Consider the following 14,124-nt stretch of genomic DNA (forward strand, 5'->3'; position numbering starts at 1 on the left):
GATTTGTAACAAATGGTGAAATTTGAGAGCTTTTGAAGTTTTTATAATTAACTTGCTGTCTCATACTGCTTTTTACTACTGGCTAGTAATGACGTCCAAAAGAAACTGAGTATTGTGGACCTTGAACTTCTTTGACATAATATAAGTCTTTCCTTAGAAAATGGTATAAAGATGGATTACTGGATAGATAAAATGTAGAGTGTGAGATGACGGGTATTCACTTACCCCATTTTCTAGAATGTATCAAAAGTTAATATCTTAATCCAGTTAATTAACATTTTTATTATGTAATTGGGGCGTATATTCATTGTAAAATATTCTTTGTGATTTTTTTAAAAGGGTCTTATTCATTATGGACGAGATAACCAGAATTTAGATATCTTACTTTTCCAAGAAGTCCTGGAGTATATGTCTAGGATAGATAGAGTGCTGAGTTTTCCTGGAGGTTCACTTCTGTTAGCAGGACGCAGTGGTGTGGGTCGTCGGACCATCACTTCTTTAGTCAGTCATATGCATGGAGCAGTGCTGTTTTCTCCAAAGATTTCCAGAGGCTATGAACTGAAGCAGTTCAAAAATGACATCAAACATGTGAGTTATTCACAATCTTTTGTTTTATTTGGTTTTAAATCACAATTAATATTCTAAAAGCCTAAATCCCTTTAAATCTCAGATATACAGATATACAGTCTTTATTTTAATTTTGATTATTTTTCCCATGATTATTAGAAAAATCATATTTTTTTGTATAGACAGGAAAAAGATTTGTTCCTATTAGGATTTTTAACTTTCAGGTATCCCAGAATGGAATGTTAGATGGATATGAAAGAAACGGAAGGAATTTATATAGGACATATGTGGGCATATAGGCATACAAAAAAATTATCTTCTAAGTTATATTTTACTGTTGTAGCTGTAAAGTAATTAAAATTTCCTCCAAATAGTATTTGTTTATGGGCTGGATTTACTTTCCAAACTATATAGCTAACATTTGATTTTCAATTTTGATTACCCCCAAATAAACAAACAAACAAACAAATAAATAAGTAAGTAGTATGGCTTAGTTTACATACAGAATAAAAGTTTTTAACTATGGCAAAAATATTCACTAGGTATCAAAATAAATTTTTTTATTGTGCAGGTGCTGCATCTTTCAGGTATTGAAGCACAACAGGTAGTTTTACTTCTTGAGGATTACCAGTTTGTATATCCCACATTTTTGGAGATGATCAATAGCCTTTTGTCTTCAGGCAAGTAAATGGTTTCTTTTCAAAGAAAATGAAAGTACTTAAACATGCTTAGATCTGGAGAATTTAGAAGTTTGTTTTTATAAAACCAAGATTGAAGAATTATGTAAAAATGATTGATATTGAATATTGGTGAATATACTGAAGAATTGGTCCTCTTATTCACTTTTGGTGGGACTGTTATCTGTTATAACCCTGTGGGAAAGTTATCAACCAGTACTTACTTAAAAAAGGTACCTTGTCCTTTGATAGAAAATTCTATTATCTGTAGAAATTTAACTTACAGAAATAAAAGAACTAGTATGTAAGGAATATGTAATATAATTTGCAATAAAAATTTTGGTAAAATCTCACTGTCCAAAAAACTGGAATGTTTTTATAATTATGGTATAGCCTTAATATGGACATGTGAATATAGTTATATCCCAAATATATGAGATCTCATATATCCCAAATCATCTTATATTCTGTTGTATCTAGAGCTGCCTGACCTTTTCGATGATTTCCTGGGAAGGATACCTGCAGTTTCTCATATTTCTTCCTTTTCTGAAGAATTTATGAAATTTATTTGAATCTCTTTATAATGGAGGATCACTGTTAGTAGAACTGGTGTGTTGGTGGCATAGTTTCAAGTTAGACCAAGAGTATTTTGTTACTTAAGTACAAAATAAACCTTGTTAAAAGCTAGTTTCAACTGTATGTATTGTGGAGACCCGAGTTCAACTCAGTTTTTAATAAATATTTCCTTTGTATCATGCGATGTAGGCTTTGGATAAAACACTGTTTTCTTCAGAATTTAACAGTTTTGGTTGAAGAAAACATTTAATTTATAATATGAGGTATCTATACTTTAGTACCCAAAAGTGAAATACAAACCAGGAATCTAGTTAGCTGAGTGTTAAGTCGATTTATGTTAAAGGGTTGAGGGATAATGGAGTAGTGAAAACGGTAGTTCTTGAGGAAGCTTGAAGTGTTTGTGACTTTTTGTAGGATAACCTCTTGATTTTTAAAGTGCATATTTTATTCTTGCATATTGCTAAAGTTGTCACTAGATGGAGACCTTGTTCATTTGGCTGAGATACATTACTAGACCAGCTCTAAAGTTTTGGGTTTTTTGTTTTGTGAAAGCAAACATCCCGATAAGCATTAACCCAGTAATTATTGTTTTTATCTTAACATAAATTGGTCTTTATTATCAAGATGTAACTGGAAAAATCATAAGTAAACTTAAATTTTGGCAAAGTTAAATTTTGCCAATATTTTTGGCAAAAAATGTATTTGAAAAATAAAGAGAAAGTAATCAACAGACCTTTGTCTCTTTCTTCTATTTCAAATTCTTATTCCTATAGTGTATAATATGTAAATAGAGCCAGCTTTCTTTGTTGAACTTACAGAATGAAAAGTATCTTGATATGGCTGCAACTCAGAGAAAGAAATAAAGCAGATACTCATATATATGTACATGTGTTTGAATATGTACAAATGCGGGGAATGGCAAGTAGTCTGATACCTCTTAGTTGAGCCTAAAGAAAAGTAGGGATCAAACTGTGATTGGCCCTATATGAGTGCAGTGCTTTGGATTAGCAAAAGAATTTTCCCCTAATCTTACAGTTTCTTATGAACTATAAATAGATTGGTTTAACATATTTATTAAATAGCTGGTATGTACTAGACCCAATGCTAAATACTGTATTTATACTAGATTTTTACTGTAAAAAAGAAAGGCATGGTTCAGTCCCTCTATCAAATGCTTGTAGACTTTTTTTTTAAAAAAAAGTTTATTGGGGTGACGATTGTTAATAAAGTTACATAGGTTTCAGGTGTACAATTCTGTATTACATCATCTATATATAACATTGTGTGTTCACCACCCAGAGTCAGTTTTCTTTCCATCATCATATATTTGATATGCTTGTAGTTTTAATCAACTTTGATTTATTTGCCTTTCATCATTCTGTTATATATCAGTAGTCTGTGGACTAGTTCTCCTGATAATCTAGTACAAGTTCGTTCATTCATTCATTTACTCATTCATTTATTTAACAAATATTTATGTTCCAGAGACTTTGCTAAGAATGCCCTAGGGTTAATAATGAACATGATCAAATATTTGTCCTCTGGGACTTCAGAATCGAATTGTGCAGGCATTAGATTATTAAATGTTGTGATAGATGCTAGACAGTGATGTATTTGGATGTTATGGGAAAAAGAGTCCTTTACCTAGCATATGGGTAGTCAGGAAAAGCTCATGGGCATAGCAGCTGGCCAAGTAGTATCTTGAAGGAGAAAGAGTAACTTGGGGGAAGATAAGGCAGAGGAAGACTGTGGGTACATACTACAGGAAGAGGGAGTATTTCATTATGTTTATGGAACACAAGAAGTTCATTGAGCCAGACTACAAGGTCTGTGGCGGAGGGGTGAAGAAGAACCAAGAAATGTATATAAATGTTTAGATTATGAACTATCTTGAATGGTTCGCTTAGGAATTTGAATTTTATCAAATGAAGGCAACAGATGTAGATTTGTGAGTAATATACAGGTGACAGTATTTGTGTATTTTTGGAAACCAAGATTGAATAAGGAGAGATTGTTTAAATACAAAAATAGAAAAAAAAAACATTGCATATGTAAAATGTGTTTTGAATTAGTATACTGCAGCTAATATTCAAAAGAAATGTAATGTTCTGTAGGTGAAGTTCCTGGACTCTATACTCTTGAAGAATTAGAGCCCTTGCTGTTGCCGCTTAAAGATCAGGCTTCACAGGATGGTTTTTATGGACCAGTTTTCAATTACTTCACATATAGTAAGTGAATTATAATTCATTAATCAATTCAAACTCTGGTTCATGTGGAATAAACATTATTTAATTGCCTTATTTTCTATAGATTGCAAAGATATCTTAAATCTTTAGTCCAGTTGGTAATTTATACTTCTTTTTTGTGGAGCTTTCAGGAAATAACACATAAGTAGCCTAAAGGCTAACCTATAATAAAAACATGTTAGCAAAATTTTAGCAAAAGGGAAGCATGAAAGCATGGTATTGTTCTCTGGAATGTTTACTTTGCTACCTTTGTTTTCATGTGGTAAAATTAGTACTTATACTTCCTATTTAGAGAATTAATGATCTGTTTATATTGTTCCAGACTGTAGATTTTTTAAAAATGAAATAACCTGTTACTATAACACAAAAACAGGTTTATGTGCACTGTAGATATCTAAAATTGAGTGAGTAAAAAAATAAGTCAATAATAACACCACCCAGACATTACTACTACACTTATTTTCTTTTTTTCTTAAAGAACATTATTGATGAAATAAAGTTGTTAAAGAGCTTCCTTCCCTTCTCTCTCCTTCAAGTTTACAAGGAAATTCTACCACACCTTCAAGAAATAGGTCATCTCAATGCTATTTTAAACTGTTTTAGAACATAGACTGTAAAGGAAGTTTCCAAATTCCTTTTTATGAAGGAAATATAACATTGATATTGACACAAGGAAAATATATTTCTTTTAAAAGGAGACCAAAGATCAATTTGTCTTGTGAATATGGAAATAAAAATCCTTGAAATAGTTACAAAATAGAATCAAGTATCACATTAGAAAAATACAAAATAGCAATATAGTATATACATCTGTCTTCTTCATGAATATTCTTCTAGATCTTTTTTGTTGGTATGCACGTGCACACACACACAAACACAAGTATTTTTTAAGCAAAATAAAAAATCAATCATACTGTAATACTGTTTCGTAGCCTATTCTTTTAAATAAATAGTTTCTACTATTTCATTTCAGAAAATTTTAATCTCATAAATCGGACCCTTTATAGGTTTTCCCAATTATTATTGTTGTAATATTCCATAATTACAATTTTCTTATATATTTTTTTTAGGAATTCAACAAAACTTGCATATTGTCTTGATAATGGATTGTGCAAATTTAAACTTCATAGTTAACTGTGAGAGTAATCCAGCATTGCATAAGAAATGCCAGGTGTTGTGGATGGAGGGTTGGTCAGATAGCAGCATGAAGAAAGTAAGTTTAAATTTAAATATGGAAATAAAAAAATAAGCACATTTTCTTTTTGAAGTTATTGATTTTCACAACTTTCTTTTGGTGTTTGGTGTAATAGTGCCTTTATTGTGGCATTGAACATCTCTCGTATGTTTGAAAATAACTCTGTTTTCTTCATACCCTTGTGTGATAGTTTAGTTGTATCTAGAATTTCAACTTGAAGGTTATGTTCTTAATTAAGGACCACAGAGATATTTATTGTACCTTAAAAATTTTATGCATTTTTATTAACTAGCCTATCATAGGCTAGCTTATAATAAAAATATCACAGTAATAATTTTAGCAATTTTTTAAATTAAAACAATTCATTAAAAAAGTCTGTCATTGCTGTGCTATATATTTGGAGGGGGATGATTTAAAGTGTGAACTCAGCACCATCTTAACTGTAAGCCTCTTATATTTCTTGATTTGGATAAATAATAATTTTCCATATTGTCTTTGATATTTATATTCTCAACATTCATTTGTTTGTTTTTGTATAATAGAAGTACAGACTAATAATGTCTATCATGATTTAGAAGAAGGAGTGTAATTTGGGATAATAGACAAAGTTTTACAGATAAGATGGTATTTTAATCAGATTTCAGTAAGTAGATAAAGGAGAGTAGAGTTATTCTAGGTTAAGGAGGCCACAGAACAAGAGCCAGTCGTTGAGGAGTAGTAATTACTGGGTGCTTAATATGTGCCGCAATTCTATATGTTGGGGATATAGCCCAAAACAGAGAAAAGTCCCTGCCCTCGTGGAATTTACATTCTTTGGGTGATATCTGGGGGGAAAGCTCTGTAGATAAAGATTCTGAAATAAGAGCATGACTGTTGATTTTGTAGATTAGCAAGAAGCTAGTTTATAACAGTGATTAATGGGGAGAGCAGTTGGAGATGAGGTCAGGGAAGTAAAAAGAGGACCATTAGGGGGGAATTTGTAAGCCACTATAAGGATTTTCCCTTTCCCTGGGAATAAGTAAGGAGACTTTGAAGTGTTTTGAGCAAAACTGTTCTAATGTTTTAATGGAATTACTCTGGCCTCTGGGTTGAAAATAGACTATAGAGGCCAAAGGCTGAAACAGTAACAAAACTCTCCGAACAAGAAGGTGAGAGGAAAAGATGGGTTACACTAGGGATGTAGTGGTGGAGGTGGTGAGAAATGGTTGGATTCTGGATATGTTTTGCAGTGGAAACAAGATTTGCTGACAGATTGTAATAAGTGTAAGAGAAAGTGAGGAGGCAAGGATACTTCTAAGTATGTTGACTTGAGCTGCTGGAAGAATGAAATAACGGGCAATCGAGAAGGGGGAGACTGACAAGAACATTTTGAGAGAAGAATGTGAGGCTTTCAGTTTTAGATGTGTTAAATATGAGATATCAGACAACCAAAGTTGCAAGGTTGGGAAGGCATTTGGATATATGAATCTGGAGTTCAGGGGAAAGGCCAGGCAAACAGATAAAAATTTGGGAATTATCAAACTATAGGTAGGTGGCATTTAAAGCTATGAGATTAAATATTACCAAGGGAGTGAGGTTGACAAAAGAGGGAAGAAATCCAAAGACTGAACACTGGGACACTTTAACATTACGATGTTGAGATGAAGAGGAGGTACCAGGAAAGGATACTGAGAAGGAGCTGCGAGAGCATAGGGGAAAACATAGAGAGTGTGAAGACAAACAAAGCCTACAAGCCAAGTGAAAGCAGCCTTTCAAAGGAATAAGGAAGGATCACCTATGATGCATGAAAGAAAATGAGGCCTGGAAATGGATCACTGGATTTAACAACACAGAGGTCATTGGTGACTTTGATGAAGCAGTTTCAGTTAGTAACAGTGGAAGGATCCATACTGGAATACCTTTGAGAAAGAATGAGATGACATTATTGGAGAGAATGTGGTCATCTCTTTTGAGGAATTTTGTTATATAGTGGAAGGAGGAAGTGGATAAAAAGTGTTTGTTTTTTTTAAAAATTTTTAGATGGGACAAATTATAGCATGTTCATATGCTGTTGGGAATACAAAAAGGAAGCAAAAAGTATATGTTAGAGGAAAGACAATGAAGAATTGCTAGAGCACTATCACTGGATAGTGGATAGTGTATGAGTCTAGTACAGAGATGAAAAGATTAAGGATTGGTCTTTGCTTGGAGAATGGGAATGCCATCCATAATAACAGAAAAGAAAACAGAGTGTAGGGGCACAGGTACAGGGGCAGGTGTGGTACTGGGAAGTTTTGGATACTCTTCTGATTATTTCCATTGAGAGAAAAGTTGAGGGAACAGATTTTGGAGTCTTGAAGAAATGTAAGAGGACATGCAAAATAGTCGTTTGGGAGAGTAAACAAGTGAAGGTTTAGGAGAAAGAAGTATGATAGCTAGGTAGCATTAAAGGTTCACTTGAGGTTAATGATCATGAAGTTCAGTTGAGGCCAATCAGCATAGTTGTGTGTGTTTTCTCTAGTCACATGTGCACTCAAAGGTGCAGACCTCCAGTAGGTGGTGACTGTCATTTAACCAGGATTGGGACTTTGCTACCCTTGTATGACAAAGCAACTGAAGGCCAAGGGATTTGAGAAATTACAATAGGAAGATGGTGAACGACAATGTAAAAATGGTCAAATTAAGAGATTGCAGGTTTTAGTGAGGTTTGAGGATTATTGAAATAGTGAAGGGAGTGAGCTCGGAAGACAGGTGTGTAGTGGTAGAAGAGTGGGGTGTTTGAAAGTAAGATTATGGAATGATTTTGGTTATTGTTAAAGACAAGGTTTCAGGATATGACTTTGAAGTGGGGGTGAGTGGCTGAAAAAAGTGGTGGATAAGGTAACAATGAGAGGAATTCAACAAATTGAGAGGTGAGGGTGTTAATAGGAATTAATAACATTGATATACGCACTCAGTTCTTTTTAGAAAGTGCCATTTTTATCCCCAAGAAGGGAAAGTGGAGGCAAAGAAGAATGTGGGAGAATGTGTGAATTTGCTAATGTAGCATGTTGTTTAAGGATAGACTATTGCCGCCCATCCCCACCCCCACCCCCGCCCGTATTTGTCAATTATACTTCAAAGCTTTATTGAAGTATAATCGACACATAAAAATTATATATATTTCAAGTATACAGCATGTTTTGATATACATACATGTTGTGAAATGTTTGCCACAATCAAATGAATTAACAAAACGGATAGTTTATTTTAAAGAAAATGAGTTTCAAAGAAACAAATTTCCATTGATTTAAAAGTGTAAATTTAAAATATTCTCACAGAGACTTTTTAATTTTTTTTGAATGGTTTGTTTTATTTTAAACTTCATACAGATGGTGTCATACAGTTTTTGATACTTTGTAACTAGATTTTGACACTTCTCATCATATTTTTGAAGTTACTCTTGTTTACATTTTTAACCTTGTTTATCATTTTCATTGCTGAGTTAATCCTCCATTGTATGCATATATGATAATTTGTTTATGCAATCTAGGCTTAAGTGTTTCGTCAGAAATCAGTGAATGTGTTTGAGAAGGAAAAACAAAACATTCTCTGGCTCAAGAACCATAGCACTTTCAAACTCTCCATTTTAGTTAAGGAATCTTTTGGCTTACATTTTATTCAGTTTGAGAAATTCAGAAAATGATTTTTTTACCCTAATTATCTGGATTACTTGTGCTTCCTCTTGCTATTAATGTTAACTACATTAGGTGAAAGAAACTGAAGCTTTTTGGCTTCATAGTTCTACTATTTTAATTTTCTTTTCCTCGGGAAACTAAGATTTTTTTTTGTATATTTAAAATAGTAATTTGGGATATTTAAAATTAATGGTTGATATGTATCAAAATCTTATCTGGGAAATAATATTTTCTGAAAATGGATATATTAATTTTTTTCTCCGTGTCTGCAAAGAATCCTAGAATAAAAGTGCAATTGATACTGGGGATTTTTTGTGTTAAAAGTTTTTAACCTCTGGTATTTGATTTACTTAAACTTTTTCATACTGAATTGAGGTTTAAAGAAATGCTTTTCCTGTTTTAGATACCTGAAATGTTATTCAGTGAAGCAGATAGTGAAGAAAAATATAGTGACAAAAAAAGAAAAAAAGAAAAGAAAAAAAATTCAGGTATTTTGATGAAATTGATTTTACCTGACTTTTGTTTTTGGAATGGTCATTTTCTAATGTTATAGATCTATTAAAGATTCACAGTGATTATGAATTTGAATAATGCTAAAGTACCAAAGTTATATTTCTTTTGATGAAAACTAAACTTTAAAGTCCTCTTATTTTTAAATAAATGTTTATGTCATTGCATATAAGAACTAACAGAATATCTATTGTTTGAATTTAAGAAGTTAAAAGTTACAGTTTTGACACTAATGAGCTGAAGGGCCTAGTTATATTGTTTAGGTTCTTTGGCTAGTAGTCTAATTTTTCATATTACTTTATCACTTAAATATGTCATAGCACTCAATTTATATGTGAAAAAGTTTTATCATAATTTTTGAGTATGGACATAGTATTTTCTTACCTATTTATTTTTATTTTCTCCAGTTCCAAATTAATTTTGAATGTAGTCTACATATTTATACTATAGCATGTTCATTCATTGGTTTTTATAATCATCTCATCATCAAATATTTGTTGAACTTGTTTTATATTAGGTACTGGGCTGGATATTAGAGATTTAGGAGCTCATAGTCTAGTGATAACAAAAATAATGTTATATATAAACATAAAACTCTGACATAGCATTATCAGTGATTGTAGAAGTTTTATGAAGTGCTTTGGAAAGTAAAACCTCGAACTGGCAGATATTGTAGGAAATGGACATTGTCCAGACAGGCAGTTTTCGGAAGGATATTCTGGTTAGAGTGACTAGCATGGAAAAGGCTTGGAGAAATAAAACAGACTTTTATGGAACTATAAATGGCTTAACAGGCAGAAACATAGGATGTATAAATAGTAGAGTACTACATGAAGAAGAAAATGCAGGCAGGGTCAGGTAATAAAGTCTTCCATGTCATACTCAGGGATTTGGATTTTAACTTGTGGGTGATACGGAGTACAATATTTTAGTAGAGATGTAACCAGAGTCTTGTTTTCGGAACAAAAATCTCTGGGTCTATCCCTTTCTTCAATTATTGGAAAATAGATTGATATAGGGAAGCGCCGAAGGCAATTGAACCACTGTAGAAGGTTATTGCAGTAATAATCTAAAAGGAAGGAATGGACTTGGGGAGAAATTAGGGGGTAATTTAATGGGACTTAGTTATGTAACAAATGTGGCATGAAGGGAGAAGGAAGGAGTCAAGGATGTTTCTCAGGGTTCTGGCTTAGAAAATTCATTAGAAGTTGATTTTATTAACTGGTGCAGGGAATACAGAGAGAAATAGAGACAATGAGAGGAAGACGATGTGTTTGGTTATGAACATATTCTAATATGAACATATTCTTAATTTTTTGGCTTGTTTCTCCCTGTGTCAAATGAGAGTGGATAGATGTTATTAGGTTTGGTATCTTTTTTATTCAAGCAGCTTTTATTGAGCGTACTTTGGGTTACATGTATTATGTAGTTTGAATTAATTTATGTGATAAGGCAAACTCTAGATTTATCATGTAGCAATAAAAGTGTTCAGGGGAAATATATAAAAATGAAAGGATAGAGACAACTGAAATTAAATAGGTCAAAATTCATAAGGAAAATAGGAGCTGTGGATAGATGTCTATGAATGCCTGTGTAACTTTAAGCAAAGATGGTATCTCAGATTTATGGTTATATAGCTGGAAGAATCTGGTATGAATTAAATATAATTAATATTATTTTCCCTAATTCTTAATGCCTCATACATATATTAAGTCATTTTTATTTTCTCTTTCTAGTTGATCCTGATTTTCTAAAATCATTTTTATTAATTCATGAATCTTGTAAAGAATATGGTGCTACACCAAACCGATATATGACCTTTTTACATGTGTATTCTGCCATTATTAACAGCAAAAAAAAGGAATTATTAAAAAGACAAAATCATTTGCAGGTAAAAATGTTGGTAATCTTGAATTATTTTATCTATGTATAGTGAATAACTATTATGCGTATCACAATCCATGTTTATCTATGGCATATATTTAGTATAAATAAATATTGTACTCTATTAAATGCCTTAAAATGCTTTAAAACAGTGTCACTTACCTATCTATCTATATTGCCCACTAATTTATGGTAATAGTTTTGTAATTATTTTGATTCAGTAGTTATTCCTTTTCTTCACTGGATGGTATTTGTGTGCTTTTTGATAACTTATGGTGTTATCTTTAAAAGTCTCTTTCACATGATAGCATTTTTAGAAATTTAGAAATACCTATTATTAGTTAAAACATAATATCCAAGATTATGCTTTATAATAATCTTTAAAATTAAAATTGTATTCTATAAAGAATATTTTTATCCATTCACTTTACTTAGTACATTCTGAACATTTTTCTTTCTATATTTCTATAATTAATAGAGCTTAAACTTAAATGTGGCATTAAAATGCCAGATTCAGAAGTTGTCAGAGAGCATTTCCTCTCTCAGGTTCTAGATTCTATTTGTTAGCATAATAAATTAGAATTCATCTTAATTGACAAAATTATCTTTATCCTTGTTTCTACTAATTCACTTTCATTTATATTAAGCCACTAACTATACATGCTTTGGGAGGATTAATTTCCTGATTTAGTTCTCTGTGATGCTGTGGATAAATCACTTAAACTTGCTGACTTGCAGCTTAATTGGGTCTGTGGTGGTTTTGTGTGTGTGTTAGATAAAGTACATATGTAAAGAACCAGCATGATGACTGTCCTCTATGTTGGGGGCTCAATAAATATTGGTTACATTTCTTTTTTTGCCATTACTATCTCCTCAAATCTTGACAAACACCCAACTCGTATTACAGAAGAGGGAATATTTTTCATGTCCATTCGTTGTATTATCCATGGGCAGTGGGATGGGGTACCATAATGGCCAGGGTCAAATGACCACCTAGCAAACAGGTAAGGCATTTTGAATGATAGCTCACCAGGACCATATATGAGGTAGTCTCTTATGAAAAAGGATAGGTATTGGACAGACAAGTTCAGTGTTATCCAGTGTAAGAAGACTGGCCGTTGGGTCTTTTTAACAAGTCTGTGTGACTGAAAATGGAAAAGGTTTACTGAGTTTTTTCTTGCTTTCTGTTTTCTTTACCATCTAATGCAGTAGATAAAAACCTCAATGTTTAAGCTATCAAATATGGGTTGATCTGTTCAGCTTTATTGTGATGCTTTAGATTCTGTTTTTATTTTAAGCCTCTGTAGAGTCTTTGATCACATCTAAATGGGTGTACAATTGAATAAATCATTATAATTAGCAATAAGAAAAAAACTTAAGTTCACTTGTGCATGTTTTATGTATACACATTTACATTTTTTGCTTGATTCTTTCTTAAAGGCTTTATTTACTGTGTGTATAAAATTCCTTTTTTAAAAGCAATATTGCCAGTGAATATTTTATTGATGTAGGCTGGTGTATCCAAACTAAATGAAGCTAAAGCCCTTGTGGATGAACTGAACAGAAAAGCTGGAGAACAAAGTGTATTACTTAAAATTAAGCAAGATGAAGCAGATGCTGCCCTTCAGGAGATCACAGTATCAATGCAGGTCAGTGAGCACAAAAATGTTAACAGTAGGGCGACCCCTTGTATCTGACTGTTAATCAGTGTGAAAAAGAACATTTTTACCTATGTGATTTAAATTTATTGCTTACCTATGCTGAGTCGGACTGATAATATTATGTACGTGAGCTTTTGTAGAAGAGCATGGTATTTTCCCATATTGTTTGAAAATCATAACTAATTTAAACCCCACAAACATAAAAATATAAACATTTTAAATTTCATATAGATTTGTCTATATGAAAAATCTATATAGACAAATCCTAGTTGTCTATATACAACTAGACAACAATATATCCTAGTCATATCCTAGTTGTGTTTACAAAACAAAAAAAGTGACTGTCACACAACCATTTTATTCTTGGTAAGAGAATGAACCTGCCCAGCCGATGTACTGTTTCATGGAGTAAAGTCATCTTAATGAGAAGAAATTTAAATAATAGATTATTTTGTTACCTACTGGAAGAATTTTTGTCTTGAATTTGTTTCTTTAGAAATTCTACAAAAAATCATTTAATGTGTTAATAAATGTTTGCTTTGTAAAAAAAAAAAAGTAAATGGCACAAACATTCTTAAAAATAATAAAGTTGGAAGACTTATGATTTAAAAACTTAATATAAAGCTACAGTAATGAATGAAGATATATGAAGGGTCAGTAAACGTATGGAAAAAATTCTCAGCATCAATAGTTATCAAAAAATATGACCCTTTGTTTTCAGTCTGAGGCCTCATACTAGTCCTTTATTGTGCTTGGTAATCCCAAATCCAGGGCTTCTTTGACTTAATTTCTCTGAGAAGTAATTTTTGCCCAGTCTTCCCCTAGTGAGATAGGGAAGTAATATCACTCCATGAACTACATATTTAAAATAAAAATATATATATTCTGTCAAGACTTCAAAAAGCATCAGTTATTCTATAATTTTCTTGTGCCATATATAGCATTCTTTTGTAGAGTCTTCTGACTTGAATTCTGAACTTAATTTCTTCCTGCCTGGTCACGGCTGCTGTCCTGAGATCATTCTCCATCACCATCTGGTTTACTCCTTTGTTTCTGTGAAGTCTATTCCCAAGAGCTTCTTGAGAAAGGATACATCTGAGATAAACTGTGAGATTGTACATATATAAACATACTGCTCTTTCCTTAGTTGGG

The 14,124-nt window shown here is 32.1% G+C and overlaps 1 protein-coding gene across 5 annotated transcripts in view; it reads left to right on the top strand.

Moving 5' to 3' along the window:
- Window positions 1–14,124, top strand: part of DYNC2H1 (dynein cytoplasmic 2 heavy chain 1) — a 289,185-nt gene that overhangs the window by 79,791 nt on the left and 195,270 nt on the right. For all 5 annotated transcript variants that reach the window (XM_081063149.1, XM_081063152.1, XM_081063150.1 and 2 more), the window contains exons 49-55: window positions 340–588; window positions 1,139–1,247; window positions 3,935–4,048; window positions 5,137–5,279; window positions 9,321–9,405; window positions 11,164–11,318; window positions 12,823–12,960. In XM_081063149.1, coding sequence (XP_080919275.1) covers window positions 340–588; window positions 1,139–1,247; window positions 3,935–4,048; window positions 5,137–5,279; window positions 9,321–9,405; window positions 11,164–11,318; window positions 12,823–12,960 — 993 coding nt within the window. The remainder of the gene's footprint in view (window positions 1–339; window positions 589–1,138; window positions 1,248–3,934; window positions 4,049–5,136; window positions 5,280–9,320; window positions 9,406–11,163; window positions 11,319–12,822; window positions 12,961–14,124) is intronic.

Source organism: Rhinolophus hipposideros, assembly GCF_964194185.1.
Source record: "Rhinolophus hipposideros genome assembly, chromosome: 10".
Classification (NCBI taxonomy): domain Eukaryota; kingdom Metazoa; phylum Chordata; class Mammalia; order Chiroptera; family Rhinolophidae; genus Rhinolophus; species Rhinolophus hipposideros.